The sequence below is a fragment of the Carya illinoinensis genome, chromosome 8 (genome assembly GCF_018687715.1).
Source record: "Carya illinoinensis cultivar Pawnee chromosome 8, C.illinoinensisPawnee_v1, whole genome shotgun sequence".
Taxonomy (NCBI): domain Eukaryota; kingdom Viridiplantae; phylum Streptophyta; class Magnoliopsida; order Fagales; family Juglandaceae; genus Carya; species Carya illinoinensis.
In genome coordinates, this window is record NC_056759.1 from 29438676 (window position 1) to 29463420 (window position 24745).

The 24745-nt window shown below is 34.3% G+C and overlaps 1 protein-coding gene across 2 annotated transcripts; it reads left to right on the forward strand.

The window, feature by feature from the left end:
* Positions 1–17119: 17119 nt before the first annotated feature.
* LOC122318049 (nucleobase-ascorbate transporter 11-like) lies at positions 17120–24662 on the forward strand. Of its 2 annotated transcripts, none has more exons than XM_043135177.1 (11): positions 17120–17528; positions 17663–18414; positions 18704–18801; positions 18882–19052; positions 19462–19562; positions 19881–20016; positions 20211–20261; positions 21372–21560; positions 22018–22252; positions 22593–22873; positions 24125–24662. In XM_043135177.1, exons 2-11 carry the CDS (start codon positions 17757–17759, stop codon positions 24344–24346), a joined length of 2142 nt encoding a protein of 713 aa, XP_042991111.1. In that variant the 5' UTR covers positions 17120–17528; positions 17663–17756; the 3' UTR covers positions 24347–24662. The 2 variants fall into 2 exon arrangements, with proteins under 2 accessions (XP_042991111.1, XP_042991110.1); XM_043135176.1 differs by having other exon boundaries at positions 17123–17528; positions 21372–21659.
* The last annotated feature ends 83 nt before the right edge of the window (positions 24663–24745 follow it).

Consider the following 24745-nt stretch of genomic DNA (forward strand, 5'->3'; position numbering starts at 1 on the left):
AAATGTATTTTAATGCTTTATGATAAAATATTAATTTTGAGCATTAATCCTAATTTCGAATTTTGAAGAGATTTACAACATTACTCTATAATTTTAATGTGAACTTATTCCCTTCTTGCTCATGCTTGTTTCCTTGATGTGCTTGACTCCATTGTGTAGACAACTTGAGCTTGAGACTTCTTTATTCTTTGAATTCATTTGTTATCATCAAAATCCATGTGTAGATTTATAATCACATGAAACTTGAAATCTTGAGTTCAACAATCTCCCCCTTTTTGATGATGACAAATATTTGATAGAACTTGAAACCTATATTAATACTTAAGCTCCCCCTGAAAATATGCGTTAGTTTTTCAAGCAAAAGTATAAATATAATTCCAAGCATATATAACAAGTTTAGCAATTTAAACAATGTTAATGTTCTAGTCTAACACTTCTCCCCCTTTTGGCATCATTAAAAAGGATCCGCAACAAGAAAATGGACTGAAGAAAACGATGCGTTTAATAGTCACTGTAGATAGTTGAAAAATGGAGCCGTCCGTGACCCGACAAGTGCTGCAAAGCCTCGAGGCCTAACTCTATGAATTTAATACGGCTGAAGATTTAAACAATCGCCTGATGTTGTTGACAAACGGGATTGAAGGCTCCGAGTTTCTATAAAAAAATGATCATTTTCATCTATCGGATGCCAAAAAAATAATCACTTCATGACCTGAGTTCTGTTTTTCCACAACGATAGAATGGCTGAGCAATTCTCTTCCACTAATGTTCCAGACTTGAATCAGGAACCCTTGACGCATCAATCATCAATCTTCTCTCCTGAGGCCGTCAATACCATGATAGGAGCAGTGAACCGTTTTTCTAGTAAGGCTGATTCTGAGATTATTGCAGAATCAAGAATGCTCAGTAATCAATATGCTGCCTCTGTTACGATCATGTCTCGAAGGTTAATGGCGAGGGTGAGTGAGATTGATCATCTTAACATGCAAATATCTGAGTTACGACAGAAGCTTGCTAATAAGGATAGTGAGAATAAAAGGCTAAAGCAAGAAAACCAAGAGTTGAAAAAATTTGCAGATTGGTATGCTCATGATCTGCAACCACGAATAGAAGAGCTGGAACGAGAAAGGGTTCAGATACAAGGTCAACATCGGCAGATAACAGCAGAGGTTCATCGTTTACTAGAAAAATAGGGACAATCTACTGTTAATCTCGCTGGCTTAGTAAGAAAACTTTTGACAATGTGTGTCCAGCATATCTTGTATTTCTTTTGACTAAATAAGATTTGAAGAGAAAATAGTTTGTCTTATTCTTTATGCTATCTCTATAAAATCAGTCCTGAAGTTCATCTAATCCGCATCAAGTTTTCATCTCATCTCTATAACTCATCTGCATTCCTTCAGCATTCTCGTTTTAAGCCTTCTATTCTTTTCTCAATGGCTCATTCTTCTAACATTTCTCTAGATCCATCCATGAGGCATTCTGCATCTCAACCTCCTGTTCTTTCTGCAGCTACCATTGGTGCCATGTTGCAGCAAGAAAATAATAATCTGACTAATAAGTCAGATTCTGATGCTATTTATGACTTGGTGAGTCTTGGGACTCGCTACTCTTCCTCTATTGTGGCTTTTTCTCAGCGGCTACAAGCCAAAAATCACGAAGTTGAAAAGCTCAAAGAACAAATTGTTGTACTTCAACAAATTGTTCAAGAGTCTCACACAAGGGAAGGAATCATTCGGCAGAAGAATAAACAGTTGAAATCTTTATTAGATTCTTCATTCCGCTTGCCGGTTCCCATGAATAAGAATGACATGATATTGTATGAAGAGAATGAGCGTCTCAAACATGAGGCTAAGAATCTCAAATTTATGTAAAAGTATTAAAAAAATCTATCTCTATTTTTATTGACTCTGGTCTATCTTTTAAGAGATATTCATAACATGCATCATACCTATTTCTCTTCTGATCATACATAATCTATCTTCTGGTAAAGGTTTTGTGAAAATATCTGCTAACTGATCGTGTGTGTTTGTGAACTCTAACATTATATCACCTTTTTGCACATGATCTCGAAGAAAATGATACCTTATTTCAATATGCTTAGTTCTAGAATGTTGTATTGGGTTCTTTGAAAGATTTATAGCACTTGTATTATCACATTTGATTGGAATGTGATTATACATGAGTTTAAAATCTTCAAGTTGTTGCTTCATGTAGAGAACTTGAGCACAACAACTACCCGCAGCAACATATTCTGCCTCAGCAGTAGATAGTGCAACAGAATTTTGTTTTTTACTAAACCAGGAAACTAATGCATGACCTAAGAAATGGCATGCTCCACTAGTGCTTTTTCGATCTATTTTACAGCCAGCATAATCTGCATCTGTGTAGCTGATTAGATCGAAAGATGTGTGCTTAGGGTACCATAACCCTAGGTTAATTGTACCACTAAGATATCTAAGAATGCGCTTAACTGCAATTAAATGTGATTCTTTTGGAGATGATTGAAAACGTGCACATAAGCACACACTAAACATAATATCTGGTCTACTGGCTGTTAAATATAATAAGCTACCAATCATACCTCGATATATCTTCGAGTCAACTGGCTTACCGGATTCATCTTTATCAAGTTTAGTTGATGGGCTCATTGGTGTTCCAATTTCCTTAGCATTTTCCATCCCAAACTTCTTCAGTAATTCCTTAATATATTTTGATTGATTGATGAATGTCCCACTCTTTACTTGCTTAATTTGCAATCCGAGAAAGAATGTAAGTTCACCCATCATGCTCATCTCAAATTCTTCCTGCATAGTCTTAGCAAAAACTTGACACATATTTTCATTAGTAGCACAGAATATTATATCATCAACATAAATCTGAATCAAAAGAATATCATCATTTTCATATTTAATGAAAAGAGTTGTGTCGATTTTTCCTCTTGAAAAACCTTTTTCAATCAAGAAACCACTGAGTCTCTCGTACCAAGCTCTAGGAGCTTGTTTAAGTCCATATAGTGCTTTTGTGAGTTTGAAAACATGATTTGGGGAAATATGATTTTCAAAACCTGGAGGTTGCTCAACATATACCTCTTCATTTATAAAACCATTTAAGAAAGCACTTTTAACATCCATTTGAAAAAGTTTGAAATCTTTATAACAAGCATATGCAAGTAGCATTCGAATAGCTTCTAATCTTGCGACATGTGCATATGTCTCATCATAATCGATTCCTTCTTCTTGATTAAAACCTTGGGCTACAAGTCGAGCCTTATTTCTAGTAATGACTCCAGACTCATCTTTCTTGTTTCTAAAAACCCATTTTGTTCCAATAATAGTATAATTTTTGGGTCTAGGAACAAGTGTCCAAACATCATTTCTTTCAAATTGATTCAACTCTTCTTGCATAGCTAGAATCCAAGATTCATCAAGAAGTGCGTCATCAATATTTTTGGGTTCAATTTGAGATAGAAAAGCAGTATGATTACAAATATTTCTAAGAGATGATCGAGTACTTACACCTTGTGAAGGTTCTCCCAAAATTTGTTCCACTGGATGATCTTTCACAAATTTCCACTGTTTGGTTGCATCTTGTATTAAATTTTGATGATCTTTCCTGATGGCTCCATGTTGAACTTCCTCTATTGCTTTCTCTTTGTTGAGATTGAGACTTTCTGTGTTATTTATACCTTCTGTTTCTTCATCAATAGATTTCTTGGAGAGTGGAGAATTAGATTCATCAAATACTACATGCATAGATTCTTGTACAGTTAAAGTCTTTTTGTTGAATACTCTATAAGCTTTACTATTAGTAGAATACCCGAGAAAAATACCTTCATCAGATTTTGCATCAAACTTGCCTAAATTATCTCTGTCATTCAAAATAAAAACATTTGCATCCAAATATATGAAAGTAACCAATGTTGGGCTTTTTCTCATTCCAAAGCTCATAGGGGGTTTTATCTAATTTAGACCTTAACATAACTCTATTTATAACATAACATGCAGTACTTACCGCTTCGGCCCAAAAATAACTAGGCAAGTTGTTCTCATTGAGCATTGTTCTTGCCATCTCTTGAAGAGATCTATTTTTCCTCTCTACTACCCCATTTTGTTGAGGAGTTCGAGGAGCAGAAAAATTATGAATAAAACCGTTTTCATCACAAAATGTTTCAATATTTTTATTAACAAACTCTTTTCCCCTATCACTTCGGATACTTGAAATAGTATAGCCCTTTTCATTTTGAATTCTCTTGCATAACTTGGTAAAGGCATTATGTGCCTCATCTTTATGAGCAAGAAAGATGACCCAAGTATATCTAGAGAAATCATCAACAATAACAAATGCATAATATTTTCCTCCTAGACTTGCAACTCTATTTGGTCCAAAAAGATCCATGTGTATCAGTTGCAATGGTCTAGTAGTGGAAATATGTTTCTTAGTTTTAAAAGAAGTTTTTGTTTGTTTACCAAATTGACATGCATAACAAATTTTGTCTTTAAGAAAATATGTTTTTGGTAAACCTCTCACAAGATCATTTTTTGAAAGTTTGGAAATAAGTTCCATGTTGGCATGACCTAATCTTCTATGCCATAACCAACTAGTTTCATTTTGAGCTGACAAGCAAATAGCATCTTGTGAGGTAATTTCTTCAAAATCAATTGTATAAACATTATTGTTTCTAAAAGCAATAAAACAAATATTACAATCATGATCATTCAAAATAATGCATTTATCCATTTTAAAAGTAACTGTAAATCCTTTATCACATAATTGACTTATGCTCAAAAGATTATGTTTTAAACCTTCAACAAGTAGAACATCTTCAATTATGAGAGAAGATTCATTACCAATTTTACCTATTCCCACGATCTTCCCTTTCGAGTTGTCTCCAAATGTCACGTGTCCTTCTTCTTTAGATCTAAGATCAAAGAACTTAGTCTTGTCTCCCGTCATGTGTCTTGAACATCCACTATCTAAAAACCACTTATTTTTGCTTGTGGATGACTTCATGCATACCTATAAAAACAATTAAAATGATTTTTCTTGGTACCCAAGTTCTTTGGGTCCTTTATTTATTAGTATTAGAAGAAACAAGATTTTTAGGTACCCATATGGCCCTAATAGTCATTGTATGATTTCTTCTAATAGGACAAGTATGATAATTATGACCATTTCTATTACAAAAATTACAAATAGCATGTGACATATATGAAAAACTTGAATGATTATAATAATATCCTTTTTTGACAAAATTATTTTTATGAAAAGAATTTTGAATATTAGTCTTTGAGGTAGAATGATTATCAAAGAAATTTTTATAAGGTTTGTATTTTTGTTTTGGCATATATCCCAAACCTGCCTTGTCAAAAACACATCTTTGACTACCAAGAAGTTTTTCAAAATTTCTTTTTCCATTCGTAAAGTTTTCAACAATATTTTCTAAATCGGTTTTCTTCTTATTCAATTCAAGATTTTCATCTTTCAAAATGATACTTTCTTTTCTTAAAATTTCAATTTCGTTTGTTAAAGAAGAATTTTTCTTTTTCAAAGCAGTATACTTGATACCCAATTTTTCAAATTCCTCATAAATCTCTTCTAAAACATTTTGCAATTCTTCATATGAAGGATTTTCAATATTATCAAGATTTGTTACCTCAATGTCATCTTTAGCCATAAGACAAAGATTTGCTGATTCTTCATTGCTTGCTTCACTATCTGAGCTACTTGAATCATCATCCCATGTAGCTTTCATTGCTTTCTTGCCCTTGTTTCGATCTTTCTTTAGCAGAGGACAATCTGGCTTGATATGACCAGGTTTATTGCATTTATAACAAATTAAAGTGTCGTTTTTACCTGAATCTTTCTTGGAAAACTTTTTGAAAGATTTCCTCGGAGGAGTTCTATTTTTCTTCAAGAACCTCTGAATTCTTCTTGTTATCATCGCAACTTCTTCATCTTTATCGTCATTTTCCTCATCTTCATCACTTTCACTTTCATGAGGAACAACTTTAAGTGCTAAGCTCTTCTTTGGCTTTCCTTCTTCTTCTCCTCTTTTCAATGTGTACTCATGGGTGATAAGTGACCCGATGAGTTCATTGACTTCGAGCTTCTTGAGGTCTCTAGCTTCAAGAATCGCTGTAACTTTTGATTCCCAACGTTTTGGTAAAGAGTTGAGAATTTTTCTTACTATCTCCACCTTGGAATAAACTTTGCCAAGAGCTGTCAAGCTGTTTATGATGTTAGTAAAACGAGTGTGCATACTAGAAATAGATTCATCATCATTCATCTTAAACATTTCATATTCATGAGTAAGAATATAAATTTTTGATTCCTTGACTTGCGAAGTTCCTTCATAAGTTACTTCCAAGTTATCCCAAATTTCCTTTGCCGTAGCGCAATTCATTATTCTATTAAACTCATTTCCATTAAGAGCATTATATAATAAATTCATAGCAGTTAAATTTAAAGTATAAAGTCTATCGTCTTCACGATCAAACTCTTCTTCTTCCTTTTTGACCTTTACTCCACCAACCACTTTTGTTGGAATATAAGGTCCATTTACAATACATTTCCATATTTCTCTACCTTGAGCTTGAAGAAATATTCTCATTCTAACTTTCCAGAATGAGTAATTATCTCCACAAAAGAGTGGAGGCCGACTACTAGATTGACCTTCACCAAATGAAGCTGCAATGTTAGCCATAAGATCTTAACTCAAAAGATAGTTAATCTTATAATAGAGCTCTTAGCTCTGATACCAATTGCTACTGATCATAGGCCGCACCTATGTCACCTAACAATTGTACCTACCAGACTAGCCGGCCACCGTCTCTACCGGTGCACCGTCACTCATGGTCGGAGAGTCTTGCTTCGGTGACACAGTCACAAGCGAGAGTTCCCATGAGTGATCTGCCTGTATGAACAGTACAGGTCAACTAGCTCTGATACCGATTGTTGCCCAGATGACTAACACAAGAGGGGGGGTGAATTGAGTTGTATTAAAAAAAATAACAATTATAAATCAAATATATAATATAAAATATAAACAAAATATGAAATAACAATAAATATAAAGAGTAAGGGTAAGAGAGAAGCAAACTCAGTATGTTAACGAGGTTCGGCCCCACTGCCTACGTCCTCGCCTCAAGCTACCCCTTGAGGATTCCCAAATTCACTATTCAACCTCCTTCAGGTGGAGATAGAAACCTATTACACCTTTGAACAACACCGCTACAAAGGATCCGTGTAGAACACCCTCTACACTTGCAATCACCTTACACGTGGTGATTCAACTATTCCCCGTGTAGAATACTTTCTACACACAAGGGTTATACACACCCTTTTTCTGATACAAAAGCTGATAGTGGGTAGGTTATCAGAAAACACTCCTCAACGAGTGAAATAAGAACAATACAGCGCAAGCTATATCTCTCAAAATGAACAAGGATTAAGGCTCAATGTTTAGAGAAGAGAGAATGAAAGCTTTGAATAAATGTTGTATGCTCTTGGTGTTGTGAATGTGAAGCTCTCAAATGATCTATTTATAGGCATATGAGACTTTATATTCAAATTTAAAAAGATTCACATGTCAAAGACAACATCATTTATTTTTTTCAAAAAATTCAAATAAAAGGTTCTTCTTTTTCAATTGTCAAAGACAACATCATTCACTTTTTCAAAGAATTCAAATAAAAGGTTCTTCTTTCTCAATTGTCAAAGACAACATCATTCACTTTTTCAAAAAAATCAAACCTAATCTTTTACTTTTAGCATATGACAAAATGAGCACACTTTCATTTTCAAAAAAATTCAAACCTAATCTTTTACTTTTTGTATAAGTCTAAAAAAGCATCAATCACTTTTGAAAATATTCAAATAAAACATGCACATGTGAAAGATGACAATCAATCATCTTTAATATTTTCAAAGTTCAACCCTTTAATCAAGGCATGCACATGCAAAAGATGACAATCAATCATCTTTCAAAATTTTCAAATTTAATTTTCAAAAATATTCATGCACATGTGGAAAATGTATTTTAATGCTTTATGATAAAATATTAATTTTGAGCATTAATCCTAATTTCGAATTTTGAAGAGATTTACAACATTACTCTATAATTTTAATGTGAACTTATTCCCTTCTTGCTCATGCTTGTTTCCTTGATGTGCTTGACTCCATTGTGTAGACAACTTGAGCTTGAGACTTCTTTATTCTTTGAATTCATTTGTTATCATCAAAATCCATGTGTAGATTTATAATCACATGAAACTTGAAATCTTGAGTTCAACAGGTTTGATTTTTTTTAAAAGTGAATGATGTTATCTTTGACAATTGAAAAAGAAGAACCTTTTATTTGAATTTTTTGAAAAAGTGAATGATGTTGTCTTTGACATGTGAATTTTTTTAAATTTGAATATGAAATCTCATATGCCTATAAATAGATCATTTGAGAGCTTCACATTCACAACACCAAGAGCATATAAGATTCATTCAAAACTTTTATTCTCTCTTCTCTAAGCATTGAGCCTTAATCCTTGTTCATTTTGAGAGATATAGTTTGCGTTGTATTGTTCTTATTTCACTCATTGAGGAGTGTTTTCTGATAACCTACCCACTATCAGCTTTTGTATCAGAAAAATGGTGTGTATAACTCTTGTGCGTGTAGAAAGTATTCTACACGGGGAATAGTTGAATCACCACGTATAAGGTGATTGCAAGTGTAGAGGGTGTTCTACACGGATCATTTGTAGCGGTGTTGTTCAAAGGTATAATAGATTTCTATCTCCACCTGAAGGAGGTTGAATAGTGAATTTGGGAATCCTCAAGGGGTAGCTTGAGGCGAGGACGTAGGCAGTGGGGCCGAACCTCGTTAACATACTGAGTTTGCTTCTCTCTTACCCTTACTCTTTATATTTATTGTTATTTCATATTTTGTTTATATTTTATATTATATATTTGATTTATAATTGTTATTTTTTTAATACAACTCAATTCACCCCCCTCTTGTGTTAGTCATCTGGGTAACAATTGGTATCAGAGCTAGTTGACCTGTACTGTTCATACAGGCAGATCACTCATGGGAACTCTCGCTTGTGACTGTGTCACCGAAGCAAGACTCTTCGACCATGAGTGACGGTGCACCGATAGAGACGGTGGCCGGCTAGTCTGGTAGGTACAATTGTTAGGTGAAATAGGTGCTGCCTATGATCAGTAACAATTAGTATCAGAGCTAAGAGCTCTATTATAAGATTAACTATCTTTTGAGTTAAGATCTTATGGCTAACATTGCAGCTTCATTTGGTAAAGGTCAATTTAGCAGTCGGCCTCCACTCTTTTGTGGAGATGATTACTCATTTTGGAAAGTTAGAATGAGAATGTTTCTTCAAGCTCAAGGTAGAGAAATCTGGAAATGTATTGTAAATGGACCTTATATTCCAACAAAAGTGGTTGATGGAGTAAAGGTCAAAAAGGAAGAAGAAGAGTTTGATCGTGAAGACGATAGACTTTATACTTTAAATTTAACTGCTATGAATTTATTATATAATGCTCTTAATGGAAATGAGTTTAATAGAATAATGAATTGCGCTACGACAAATGAAATTTGGGATAACTTGGAAGTAACTTATGAAGGAACTTCACAAGTCAAGGAATCAAAAATTTATATTCTTACTCATGAATATGAAATGTTTAAGATGAATGATGATGAATCTATTTCTAGTATGCACACTCGTTTTACTAACATCATAAACAGCTTGACAGCTCTTGGCAAAGTTTATTCCAAGGTGGAGATAGTAAGAAAAATTCTCAACTCTTTACCAAAACGTTGGAAATCAAAAGTTACAGCGATTCTTGAAGCTAAAGACCTCAAGAAACTCGAAGTCAATGAACTCATCGGGTCACTTATCACCCATGAGTACACATTAAAAAGAGGAGAAGAAGAAGGAAAGTCAAAGAAGAGCTTAACACTTAAAGTTGTTCCTCATGAAAGTGAGTGATGAAGATGAGGAAAATGACGATAAAGATGAAGAAGTTGCGATGATAACAAGAAGAATTCAGAAGTTCTTGAAGAAAAATAGAACTCCTCCGAGGAAATCCTTCAAAAAGTTTTCCAAGAAAAATTCAGGTAAAAATGACACTTTAATTTGTTATAAATGCAATAAACTTGGTCATATCAAGCCAGATTGTCCTCTGCTAAAGAAAGATCGAAACAAGGGCAAGAAAGTAATGAAAGCTACATGGGATGATGATTCAAGTAGCTCAGATAGTGAAGGAAGTAATGAAGAATCAGCAAATCTTTGTCTTATGGCTAAAGATGACATTGGGGTAACAAATTTTGATAATATTGAAAATCCTTCATATGAAGAATTGCAAAATGTTTTAGAAGAGGTTTATGAGGAATTTAAAAAATTCGGTATCAAATATACTGCTTTGAAAAAGAAAAATTTTTCTTTAACAAATGAAATTGATATTTTAAGAAAAGAAAATATCATTTTGAAAGATGAAAATCTTGAATTGAATAAGAAGAAAACCGATTTAGAAAATATTGTTGAAAACTTTACGAATGGAAAAAGAAATTTTGAAAAACTTCTTGGTAGTCAAAGATGTGTTTTTGACAAGGCAGGCTTGGGATATATGCCAAAACAAAAATACAAACCTTATAAAAATTTCTTTGATAATCCTTCTATATCAAAGACCAATAATCAAAATTCTTTTCATAAAAATAATTTTGTCAAAAAAAGATATTATTATAATCATTCAAGTTCTTAATATATGTCACATGCTATTTGCAATTTCTATAATAGAAATGGTCATAATTATCATACTTGTCCTATTAGAAGAAATCATACAATGACTGTTAGGGCCATATGGGTACCTAAAAATCTTGTTTCTTCTAATACTAATAAATAAAGGACCCAAAGAACTTGGGTACCAAGAAAAATCATTTTAATTGTTTTTATAGGTATGCATGAAGTCTTCCACAAGCAAAAACAAATGGTTTTTAGATAGCGGATGTTCAAGACACGTGACGGGATACAAGACTAAGTTCTTTGATCTTAGATTTAAAGAAGAAGGACACGTGACATTTGGAGACAACTCGAAAGGGAAGATCGTGGGAATAGATAAAATTGGTAATGAATCTTCTCTCATAATTGAAGATGTTCTACTTGTTGAAGGTTTAAAACATAATCTTTTGAGCATAAGTCAATTATGTGATAAAGGATTTACAGTTACTTTCAAAATGGATAAATGCATTATTTTGAATGATCATGATTGTAATATTTGTTTTATTGCTTTTAGAAATAATAATGTTTATACAATCAATTTTGAAGAAATTACCTCACAAGATGCTATTTGCTTTTCAACTAAAAATGAAACTAGTTGGCTATGGCATAGAAGATTAAGTCATGCCAATATGGAACTTATTTCCAAACTTTCAAAAAATGATCTTGTGAGAGGTTTACCAAAAACAAATTTTCTTAAAGATAAAATTTGTGATGCATGTCAATTTGGTAAACAAACAAAAACTTCTTTTAAAACTAAGAAACATATTTCCACTACTAGAGTAACTAGACCATTGCAACTAATACACATGGATCTTTTTGGACCAAATAGAGTTGCAAGTCTAGGAGGAAAATATTATGCATTTGTTATTATTGATGATTTCTCTAGATATACTTGGATCATCTTTCTTGCTCATAAAGATGAGGCACATAATGCCTTTACCAAGTTATGCAAGAGAATTCAAAATGAAAATGGTTATACTATTTCAAGTATCCGAAGTGATAGGAGAAAAGAGTTTGTTAATAAAAATATTGAAACATTTTGTGATGAAAACGGTTTTGTGCATAATTTTTCTGTTCCTCGAACTCCTCAACAAAATGGGGTAGTAGAGAGGAAAAATAGACCTCTTCAAGAGATGGCAAGAACAATACTCAATGAAAACAACTTGCCTAGTTATTTTTGGGCCGAAGCGGTAAGTACTGCATGTTATGTTATAAATAGAGTTATGCTAAGGTCTAAATTTGATAAAACCCCCTATGAGCTTTGGAATGAGAAAAAGCCTAACATTGGTTACTTTCATGTATTTGGATGCAAATGTTTTATTTTAAATGATAGGGATAATTTAGGCAAGTTTGATGCAAAATCTGATGAAGGTATCTTTCTCGGGTATTCTACTAATAGTAAAGCTTATAGACTATTCAATAAAAAGACTTTGACTGTACAAGAATCTATGCATGTAGTATTTGATGAATCTAATTCTCCACTCTCCAAGATATCTATTGATAAAGAAACAGGAGGTATAAATAACACAGAAAGTCTCAATCTCAACAAAGAGAAAACAATAGAGGAAGTTCAACATGGAGCCATCAGGAAAGATCATCAAAATTTAATACAAGATACAACCAAACAGTGGAAATTTGTGAAAGATCATCCAGTGGAACAAATTTTGGGAGAACCTTCACAAGGTATAAGTACTCGATCATCTCTTAAAAATATTTGCAATCATACTGCTTTTCTATCTCAAATTGAACCCAAAAATATTGATGACACACTTCCTGATGAATCTTGGATTCTAGCTATGCAAGAAGAGTTGAATCAATTTGAAAGAAATGATATTTAGACACTTGTTCTTAGACCCAAAAATCATACTATTATTGGAACAAAATGGGTTTTTAGAAACAAGAAAGATGAGTCCGGAGTCATTACTAGAAATAAGGCTCGACTTGTAGCCCAAGGTTTTAATCAAGAAGAAAGAATCGATTATGATGAGACATATGCACCTGTCGCAAGATTAAAAGCTATTCGAATGCTACTTGTATATGCTTGTTATAAAGATTTCAAATTTTTTCAAATGGATGTTAAAAGTGCTTTCTTAAATGGTTTTATAAATGAAAAGGTATATGTTGAGCAACCTCCAGGTTTTGAAAATCATATTTCCCCAAATCATGTTTTCAAACTCACAAAAGCACTATATAGACTTAAACAAGCTCATAGAGCTTGGTACGAAAGACTCAGTGGTTTCTTGATTGAAAAAGGTTTTTCAAGAGGAAAAATCGATACAACTCTTTTCATTAAATATGAAAATGATGATATTCTTTTGATTCAGATTTATGTTGATGATATAATATTCGGTGCTACTAATGAAAATATGTTTCAAGTTTTTGCTAAGACTATGCAGGAAGAATTTGAGATGAGCATGATGGGAGAACTTACATTCTTTCTCGGATTGCAAATTAAGCAAGCAAAAAGTGGGACATTCATCAATCAATCAAAATATATTAAGGAATTACTGAAGAAGTTTGGGATGAAAAATGCTAAGGAAATTGGAACACCAATGAGCCCATCAACTAAACTTGATAAAGATGAATCCGGTAAACCAGTTGACTCGAAGATATATCGAGGTATGATTGGTAGCTTATTATATTTAACAGCCAGTAGACCAGATATTATGTTTAGTGTGTGCTTATGTGCACGCTTTCAATCATCTCCAAAAGAATCAACAGAGTCAATAAAAATAGAGATAGATTTTTTAAATATTTTTACATAAACTTGAGATTCTTAGCCTCATGTTTGAGACGCTCATTCTCTTCATACAATATCATGTCATTCTTATCCATGAGAACCGGCAAGCGGAATGAAGAATCTAATAAAGATTTCAACTGTTTATTCTTCTGCCGAATGATTCTTTTCCTTGTGTGAGACTCTTGATCAATTCATTGAAGTACAACAATTTGTTCTTTGAGCTTTTCAACTTCGTGATTTTTGGCTTGTAGCCGTTGAGAAAAAGCAACAATAGAGGAAGAGTAGCGAGTCCCAAGACTCACCAAGTCATAAATAGCATCAGAATCTGACTTATTAGTCAGATTATTATTTTCTTGCTGCAACATGACACCAATGGCAACTGCAGAAAGAACAGGAGGTTGAGATGTAGAATGCCTCATGGATGGATATAGAGAAATGTTAGAAGAATGAACCATTGAGAAAAGAATAGAAGGCTTAAAACGAGAATGTTGAAGGAATGCAGATAAGTTATAGAGATGAGATGAAAACTTGACGCGGATTGGATGAACTTCAGGATTGATTTTATAGAGATAGTATAAAGAATAAGACAAACTATTGTCTCTTCAAATCTTATTTAGTCAAAAAAAATACAAGATATGCTGGACACACATTGTCAAAAGTTTTCTTACTAAGCCAACGAGATTAACAGTAGATTGTCCCTATTTTTCTAGTAAACGATGAACCTCTGTTGTTATCTGCCGATGTTGACCTTGTATCTGAACTCTTTCTCGTTCCAGCTCCTTTATTCGTGGTTGCAGATCATGAGCATACCAATCTGCAAATTTTTTCAACTCTTGGTTTTCTTGCTTTAGCCTTTTATTCTCATTATCCTTATTAGCAAGCTTCTGTCGTAATTCAAATATTTGCATGTTAAGATGATCAATCTCACTCACCCTTGCCATTAACCTCCGAGACATGATCATAACAGAGGCAGCATATTGACTACTGAGCATTCTTGATTCTGCAATAATCTCAGAATCAGCCTTACTAGAAAAACGGTTCTCTGCTTCTATCATGGTATTGACAGTCTCAGGAGAGAAGATTGATGATTGATGCGTCAAGGGTTCCTGATTCAAGTCTGGAACATTAGTGGAAGAGAATTGCTCAGCCATTCTATCGTTGTGGAAAAACAGAACTCAAGTCAAGAAGTGATTATTTTTTTGGCATCCGATAGATGAAAATGATCATTTTTTTATAGCAACTGCCTTCAATCACATTTGTCAACAACATCAGGCGATTATTTAAATCTCCAGCTGCACTAAATTCATAGAGTTAGGCCTCGAGACTTTGCAGCATTTGTCGTGTCACGGATGGCTCCTTTTTCAACTATCTACAGTGACTATTAAACGCATTATTTTCTTCAGTCTATTTACTTGCTGCCGATCCTTTTTAATGATGCCAAAAAGGGGAGAAGTTTTATACTAGAACATTAACATTGTTTAAATTGCTAAACTTGTTATATATGCTTGGAATTATATTTATACATTTACTTGAAAAACTAACGCATATTTTCAGAGGGAGCTTAAGTATTAATACAGATTTCAAGTTCTATCAAGTATTTTTCATCATCAAAAAGGGGGAGATTGTTGAACCCAAGGTTTCAAGTTTCATGTGATTATAAATCTACACATGGATTTTGATGATAACAAATGAATTCAAAGAATAAATGAGTTTCAAGCTCAAGTTGTTCACATAATGGAATCAAACACATCAAAGAACCAAGCATGAGCAAGAAGGAAACAAGTTCACATTAAAGTCATAGAATAATGTTGTAAATCTCTTAAAATTCGAAATTAGGATTAATGCTCAAAATTAATATTTTATCATAAAGCATTAAAATACATTTTCCACATGTGCATGAATATTTTTGAAAATTAAATTTGAAAATTTTGAAAGATGATTAATTGTCATATTTTGCATGTGCATGCCTTGATTAAAGGGTTGAATTTTGAAAATATTAAAGATGATTGATTGTCATCTTTCACATGTGCATGTTTTATTTGAATATTTTCAAAAGTGATTGATGCTTTTTTAGACTTATACAAAAGGTAAATGATTTTGTTTGAAAAATTTGAAAAGTAAAGTGTACTCATTTTGTCATATGCAAAAAGTAAAAGATTAGGTTTGAATTTTTTGAAAAAAGAAAGTGTGCTCCTTTTGTCATATTCCAAAAGTAAAAGATTAGGTTTGATTTTTTTTTAAAGTGAATGATGTTGTCTTTAACAATTGAAAAAGAAGAACCTTTTATTTGAATTTTTTGAAAATGTGAATGACGTTGTCTTTGACATGTGAATCTTTTTAAATTTGAATATGAAGTCTCATATGCCTATAAATAGATCATTTGAGAGCTTCACATTCACAACACCAAGAGCATACAACATTCATTCAAACCTTTCATTTTCTCTTCTTTAAGTATTGAGCCTTAATCCTTATTCATTTTGAAAGATATAGTTTGCGCTGTATTGTTCTTATTTCACTCATTGAGGAGTGTTTTCTGATAACCTACCCACTATTAGCTTTTGTATCAGAAAAAGGGTGTGTATAACCCTTGTGCGTGTAGAAAGTATTCTACACGGAGAATAGTTGAATCACCACGTGTAAGGTGATTGCAAGTGTAGAGGGTGTTCTACACGGATCATTTGTAGCGGTGTTGTTCAAAGGTGTAATAGGTTTCTATCTCCACCTGAAGGAGGTTGAATAGTGAATTTGGGAATCCTCAAGGGGTAGCTTGAGGCGAGGACGGCAGTGGGGCCGAACCTTGTTAACATACTGAGTTTGCTTCTCTCTTACCCTTACTCTTTATATTTATTGTTATTTCATATTTTGTTTATATTTTATATTATATATTTGATTTATAATTGTTATTTTTTTAATACAACTCAATTCACTCCCCCTCTTGTGTTAGTCATCTGGGCAACATGATCAAAGAAAAAAATAAATATAAAAATAAAAGATTATAATTTAGATCTATTTCAATAAACTCAGTGGGGTGTGCTTTTAAATGTTATGTGAAAGGTAACAAAACCTGTATAATCTTGGTGTATTAAGCTTATGAAAAGTTGTGTTGGGACAGAAATTGTTTTGATATTAAATATATTTAAAAAATACATATAAAAAATGAAAAAAAAAAAAGAAATTTTGTTTTGCCTTTTCGGTGGTTACCTTCGGTGGTGTCTCTATGTGGACGTGGCAGCATCTTTGGACGGAATATTAAGGTTTTGCTTGGTTACTAAAAATTCTGATATAACAATTTTAAATTTTAAGATTAAATATTAAAATATTAAATTTTAATATTATTATTATTTTAAGATTTAAAAAAATAAAAAAAAGTTAAATTATTTATTATATTTTATATAAATATTTAAAAAAATTATAATAATAAGATGAAAATTTTATATAACCCAAATAGTGCCTTAATCTATTTCTCCACAATCAATTGTCCCTAACACGCAAGTCCTCTCCCTCCCTAACTCCTAATCGATTCTCTTTTCCACTTTTCTTGCGCACACACTCATGCTATCTTCCACGAGATAATCTTAAAATGAAAGAAAGCCCTTTCTATACATTTCCACTCAGAACCGCTCCATGGAGTACGGAAAGAAAAAGATAAGGATAAAAGCCTTCAAAAAAAGAGAGGATAAAGTTTAAACATAAAATTCTGGCATCTTCTTCTTGAAGATAGAAGAAGATTGATCAGATATTTCTTTTGTTTTTTGTTTTTGTTTCTCAATTTTGATCTTCAACAGCCAAAAACAAAAACAGGGACCCTTGGGACCCTTTTTCTGCACTAATTTGACAGCATCTTAATTCTGAAAGCTCCAACTGATAGCAACTGGCGAACGGTAGTAAGGTGAAAAAGACGAGAAAATATTGAAAAGATTCCTCAAGAAGTTGCTCTCATTCACTCGCACAATTCCCCCTCCCACCAGCTGCCATTAGCAGTTGCCAAATCATAAAATGTAATGATGCTTCTCTCTCATTGATACCTTTGCTAAACAATCCCGTCTTTGCTTTGCTTCTACTCTGATCTGTCTTTCACTCTTTCAAAGAACACTTTTTTTCCCTGTTTTCTAATTTCTTTTTTATGTTTTAGCTCTGTTCTCTTGTAAGGGACGAAGTGGGTTTAATTCTTTGCTCCTCTGGTTAATTTTCGTGGAAAGCTGGTTCCCATTTGAGGAAGAATTCAAATGGAACCTGGGTCGAGCTCAGACTCCCTTGGTAAGGCCGAGAGAGTGAAGGGTGGTGTTACCACTAGACTTGGCTCTGTGCTTCCAAATCCAAAGATCGAGCCGTTTGTGCCAAGATTCGATCACAACCCCAATGAACTGAGATCTTGGGCCAAGAGGACTGGCTTTGTCTCTGATTATTCTGGGGGCACTGAGACTAGTGCCAATGAAAAGAATGATAGTGCTTTGTTTGATTTGGAGAACGGCCTTGACTCTGGAAACGGCGAGACGTCGCCGAAAATAGAGATCGATCCGGTTCTGGGCCGGACCAGGCCCAACCGAGGGATTGAAATCGAACCTGTGGGGAAGAATGAGAGGGATGGAACTGGGAAGAATGAGAATCAGAGGAGGAGGACCAGGGACGAGACAAAATTCCATGAGAGGAAAGTTGGTCTGAATGCAAGTGGGAGTCGGAATGGGAATGCGCATGGAATTGCCAATGGGAATGGGCACAGAAACGAAGTCCCGGAAGTTGCTCCAGTCGCTGAGCCAAAGAAAGAGGATGGTGTATTTGAAATAGATGAGAAAATCGATGTTGCTTATGGTGAAGAACTCTCTCAAGGAGGGTGGCAAAGGCTGTCGGGAATGAATTATGGGATCAGAGAGAATCCTGGTTTTGGTTCGTATTTTCGCTAACTCGATGCCTTTCTTTTGGGTTGAAATGGTTGTATATAGATTACACCGAAGTTTTGGAGTAAGGCATGCATTGGCTAATGGTCTCTGTGTGTGTGTGTGCGCGCGCGCGCGCGAGTGCGTGCGTGCGTGTGTTCTTCTTTATGTAGCCAGAAAACTGTTCTCTCCCGTTTGACATCTTTGGAAGACTTGAGCTGGGGTACTTGAATCCTTATGGAGTGACTTGCTAGAATTGAGTACCATTTTCTGCTTCTAATCCGGTTATTTAATTGCAGCACCGTCGGTATATTATGGTCTGCAGCACTATTTATCTTTGGCTGGTTCACTAATATTCATCCCCTTGATAATTGTACCGGCCATGGGCGGAACGGATGTAAGCATTTACTGTTCCTTTAACGTCTATTCCCCAATTTAATAGGTCGATGGTACTTATGTCTGCATAAACCATGACAGAAGGATACTGCTACTGTGATTTCAACGATGCTGCTGGTTTCTGGTATTACTACAATACTGCACTCCTACTTTGGAACCCGACTTCCTTTAGTTCAAGGGAGCTCATTTGTATATCTGGCCCCAGCGTTAGTAGTCATGAATGCTCGGGAGTATCGAAATCTTACAGAACATGTAAGTTCATAATAACCATTAAACGTATCATTCAATCAGCTGTAAGCTTTTATAGCTTTGCAAGGAACGCCCTGATCATTTTTAATTCCAGATAAAAGTTTGGCGTTTATATGACATTTTTACTTCCCATGAGTTTTAGGACAAAAATGTCCAGGGCACTCGTGATGATATGTAACCTTTCTAGTTGGATATGAATGACTAGGCATCACCGAGATGATTTTTCTGTTGAAGCAATACATTGATGCTTTTCTTTTCTTTTCTTTTCTTTTCTTCTTCTTCTTTTTTTTTTTTTAAAAAAAAAAATAATAGCAAGCTTATTTGCAAATCGAAGAATCAGATGAATGGATGTCTCTATGTTTTCCATTTGGATGTCAGTCATCCTTTAGTTTCAATTTATCATTTACTGCAGAAATTCAGGCACATAATGAGGGAACTGCAAGGGGCAATAATTGTTGGTTCAATATTTCAGAGCATTTTGGGGTTCAGTGGTTTGATGTCCCTTCTTTTAAGGTAAATCAAAGGGCATCTTCGTTGTCACTGTCCCAAAATTTGATGCTTGTTTAAAAACATTTTTCAAAAGTATTGTGAAAAATGTAATCCACATTCTTGATTACATCAGTTCTACCACTCTTGAGTTCTGTCATACTCCACTAATGAGCACGTAATACACACTTGTTAAGATGTAGTCTTCCATGTTCAACTTCCTTTTCACTTGGGCAAATATCTCAGTCCATTCATAGTTCTAATGATTCCATGTGATCGCAGTAAATAGAAAATTTGAAAAATGAAAGCTGCCAAATTATTCATATAACTAAGAATACGTTTCAGGTTGATTAACCCAATTGTGGTGGCACCAACTGTTGCTGCCGTAGGTCTAGCCTTTTTTAGCTATGGGTTTGCACAAGCTGGTAGTTGTGTGGAAATCAGCATTCCACAGATACTCTTGCTTCTTGTATTTGCCCTGGTAAGTGATTTTCGAGCAGTTATTATGAATTTAGGTTTTTCATTTCGAAGGAGGCCCATATAGTACGGAGTTCTACCTTAGATATTTTCACGATAGTGATTATAATGAAGATGTGTTTGTTTCTTCTTAATCATTTAAATGGTTTTTGCAAAGTATTCAAACCACTTACTGTTGCACTTTTACTGTCTTTTCAGTACCTTCGTGGAATATCCATATTTGGGAACCGTGTATTTCGGATTTATGCGGTATGCTTCTTACCTTTTATCATGGCAAGTTAGGAGATCTTTTTGACAAGTAATAAAAATCTCATTTAAAAGCAAAATATGCAATCCATGTACAAAAAATCTATAAAGAGAAAAATAAACAAGAAAATCATGGAAATTAGGCCCATTGAAGTCTATAGAAGCTGTCCAAAGGAGGAAAGTATTGGAAAGTGAAGTCTTGACCTCCATCTTCGATTCATGGTCCTGGGAGATGCACTTCAGCTGAATCAGGACAATTTTAGTTGTAGAGTTTAGAACTGCCATGAGCATGGTCTTTCTTCTCATGTATCCTGTTGAAGGTTGACTAAAATTCCCATTTTAGATCAATCTTAATCGAGTTTCCTTAGCATGAAAGAAATAGGAATTGGAGACTGAGTAATTTGGTGTACCTTGCCCCAACCAAGAGTAGAAATAAGTGTATGCAGTTGTAATCAATTATAATGACAAACAAAGAGGTAAATTTGTGAGCTTTTCCCTTTTTAATGGGTTGGGGAGTGGGGTCTAGAAGAGATATGCCAACCAAATCAGGACAATTTTAATAAGAACATCGTTATATTTTTTCTTGTCCAAATAAACCAGGTTAAAACTGCCACAGCATGGTCTTTCCTTCCATACATCCATTGAATGTTGACCGAGATTCTTATATTAGATCGTTCTATTTATTGAGTTTTCTAGGCATGAAGGAAGAGGAATTGTAGACTGTAGCAGTTTGGTGTACTTTCTCAACAAAGTGTAGAGATGTAAATCCTGTAAATAGGGATTGCTTTCAAAGATTGAGTGGCTCTGGCTCTAGTACAAGTTCCGAATAAGGCTTTAGTCTTAGATGGTTGCCTACTATGGTTCTAGCTACATCAAGAGAATTAGAGAAACCTACTATGGCACAATGCATTCTACCAAAAGATTGATTAGTCCACTTCATGATGATGATTTTAAATGCAGTGCTGAAACCTAACCAATTCGTGCCTCCAATTGAAGCCTTTTGTAAAAGTTATGTTGTTCTTTTCTATTTTTTTTTAGTTGATAAGGCAAATGTGTTTGGGTGATCATGGTTATTACTCAATTAATCTTACAGAACTATATCAAACATTGCAGGTTCCACTGAGCATCATGCTTATATGGACCTATGCATTCTTCTTGACAGCTGGTGGAGCTTACAATTACAAAGGCTGCAGCCCAGATATACCCAGTTCCAACATCTTAATCGATGTGTGTAGAAAGCATGCATACACCATGAAGCATTGCAGAACTGATGTTTCAAATGCATGGAGAGCTGCTGCATGGGTCAGAATTCCCTACCCTTTTCAGTGGGGTATCCCCATTTTCCATTTAAGGACTTCCATGATCATGATTATTGTTTCGTTGGTCACATCAGTGGATTCGGTTAGTAGTTTACAATGCAAGTGCACTCAAATTTATTTCTTTGGGGGTTGATGGGGAAAAGGGCATTTTTTCTGCAAATATAATAGTCTCAAACATAGTATGGATTTCTCACCATTCTATAATAGTGCTACAATTGAAATCCATCTCTTGTAGGGGAATTTGGAAGTGCCAAATGATGCATGACTTCCTGATGTCACGAAACTCATGTGACTTCATTTACTGAAGAAAGTATAAAAATGGAGGATGCAAAGTCTCCATTCTTATGTTTAGGAAATATTTCTTTATAGGGAACTAAATAAACATAAAGATGGAATTATTTTTAATACACTGATGCAAATGGTGCAACAAACCAAACCAGGTTGGAACATATCACTCTGCTTCTCTGCGAGTTAATTCAAAGCCTCCAACTCCAGGAATCGTAAGTAGAGGAATTGCAATGGAGGGCTTCTGTAGCATATTGGCTGGACTTTGGGGCTCTGGAACCGGGTCATCAACCTTGACCGAAAATGTTCATACAATAAACATAACAAAGGTGGCAAGTAGAAGGGCGGTGGAAGTTGGGGCAGTTTTCTTGATCCTCTTCTCATTTGTAGGTAAGGCATCATAAACTTATCCAATGAAAAAAAACCCATGATTGAGGCTGAAATCCTCCCACAGGTACATCCTCATGAGGCCTACAGATTGGCATGATATGTATATAAATGTGTGGGTAAATGTGTGGGTTAGACCTTAATCAGGAGAGACCAGAACACATCCAAGCCAATCTATCAGGTTTGATAGCTGAGATAAAGTATAAGAGTCTCCATATCCAGAATGGATTTTTTTATCCTCTCTGTCGACATTTACCTTGCTTATTATCATGTATCCGTTATTACTTTATTTTGTATTTTAATTTGGATTAATTGCATTGATCTCTTCACTTGTATTTGGTAGGAAAAGTGGGTGCACTTCTTGCCTCTATACCGCAGGCATTGGCTGCTTCCGTACTGTGCTTCATGTGGGCCCTTATTGTGGCCTTGGGTCTATCAACTTTGCAATATAGTCAGACAGCAAGTTTTAGAAACATTACTATAGTTGGTGTGTCATTGTTCCTTGGTTTATCTATCCCTGCCTATTTTCAACAGTATCAACCTGAATCCAGATTGATACTGCCAAGTTATTTTGTTGCTTATGCTGCAGCTTCAAATGGGCCAATCCACACTGGCAGTAAACAAGTAAGTCGCTCTTTTTCCTTTTGGTTCTAATGGAACTATAATGCTCAGCATTTAGAGTGTAGTCAATTGAGTCAGCTTACCCTTCAAAAGGAAAAAGAGAGAAAATTCTGTTCAGAGTTTGATTAGCAGTGTAAACGACACATGTTCGAATGAGTAGTGTGTGGTCAAACCCTATTTATTTAATTTTTAATCGAACATGAGTCGAATTTGGTCTTATTTCCAAGTTTATATTTTATGTTACAAATGGTTCGTTGAAGCTCAAACTCGTTCACTAGCTAACTAAATTTGACAAAGTAGTTTAATTCTATTATATAATATAACCTATCTACAAATTTTAACAAACCAACTCTACTTTTTTGTGATAATTTTTGTAGTTTATATATGAGTCCTACTTGCAAGCAGGTATGGAGAATGCACCTCCACACTAGTTAAATGGCATGATTAGATTTGCAAGAGGATTTACTTTTAAATCTATCTCACAAATCAATCTTGCAATGTCAAAAGTGTGGGTATTATGTTGACAGTCCATATATATATATGAATGATTATATTCACAAGAGTTTAAGCATGATGTCTTGTCTTAGGACTATGTTTTCCCTTTATGTTTTGATGTATTTAAGATATTCTAAAGTTAAATTATAAAAAATAAATAAATACCAAATTATATGAGCTTATAAAGTTGAATTTAGTTTTATACAGCTTGTATTAATTAATAATCTGTCATAATTTTGTGTTTAGTAATGACTCATTTGATAAACAAACCAAGCCAGATTTGAGTTTGGTTGTATAGATCTCGAATAGCTTGTCGAGTAATCTTATTTATTTACAACCCTTAAAAGTGATTATATGAATGAAAGCCATCTTTGAAATCCTAGAGTTATGTTAAATAAATAACTTCATTAGTTTCAAAGTACTAACATCAAGTATAATGTCCCATAAGTAGGAAAAAAATTTATGCCCACTTGATATTGGATTGCCCAGGTAGAATGGGAAGTGCCACAAGAAGTTCTTTTCCCTAACGATCTAATTGTTTTTAACCAAAAAAGAAATCCTTATTTTAATAGAAGACTTCTACAATGCATCCAAAGGATTCTATATATGTGACAAAACAATGGTTTTTGTGGAAGAAACACACGGGGAGGGGGAGAGAGAGAGAGTTTTGTGGTAAGCATTCATTTATTTTTTTGTTTCCCTCTTTTCTGATGAGAAAGAAGAGCTGATCCATCATCTTCCTCATTGGATATGTTTCAGCTTGATTTTGCATTAAACGCACTTATGTCTATGAACATGGTGGTGACACTGCTGGTGGCATTCGTATTGGACAACACTGTCCCCGGCAGCCGACAAGAAAGGGGGGTATATATATGGTCACGGGCAGAAGAAATTGCAACTGACCCCTCATTTCTCTCAGATTATGCCCTTCCAAGAAAAGTTGCCAAGTGTTTTTGCTGGGCAAAGTGTTTGGGGGTGTGATTGGCACACAATAGAATTATCAATCAAGTACCTAGGAAATATCTCTGCTTGGAGACCACTCCCTGGATTTTTCTTTGGGGTTGGGGAAGCAGTGGTGATTGGAGATGGTACAGCAGAAACCAAGATATAGGATAGCTCTATATGCATATCATTGTTGTACATATCATTGTCTTCTTCCTACAGGTAATCTGAAATTTCACTTCTTGTCAAATGCTGTTGTAATGGACACAAACAGGATTCACTGCCAATTGTATCAACAATCAAAACATTCTTTCAAAGAGCTACTAGCTATTTCTATATTTGGGAAGTTTATCAAGATTGTCCGTGTTGTCAGTTGTGTTCTATCCTTATTTTAAAATAAAATTGTTATATTCTATACTTCCATCGTACTGTATTGAT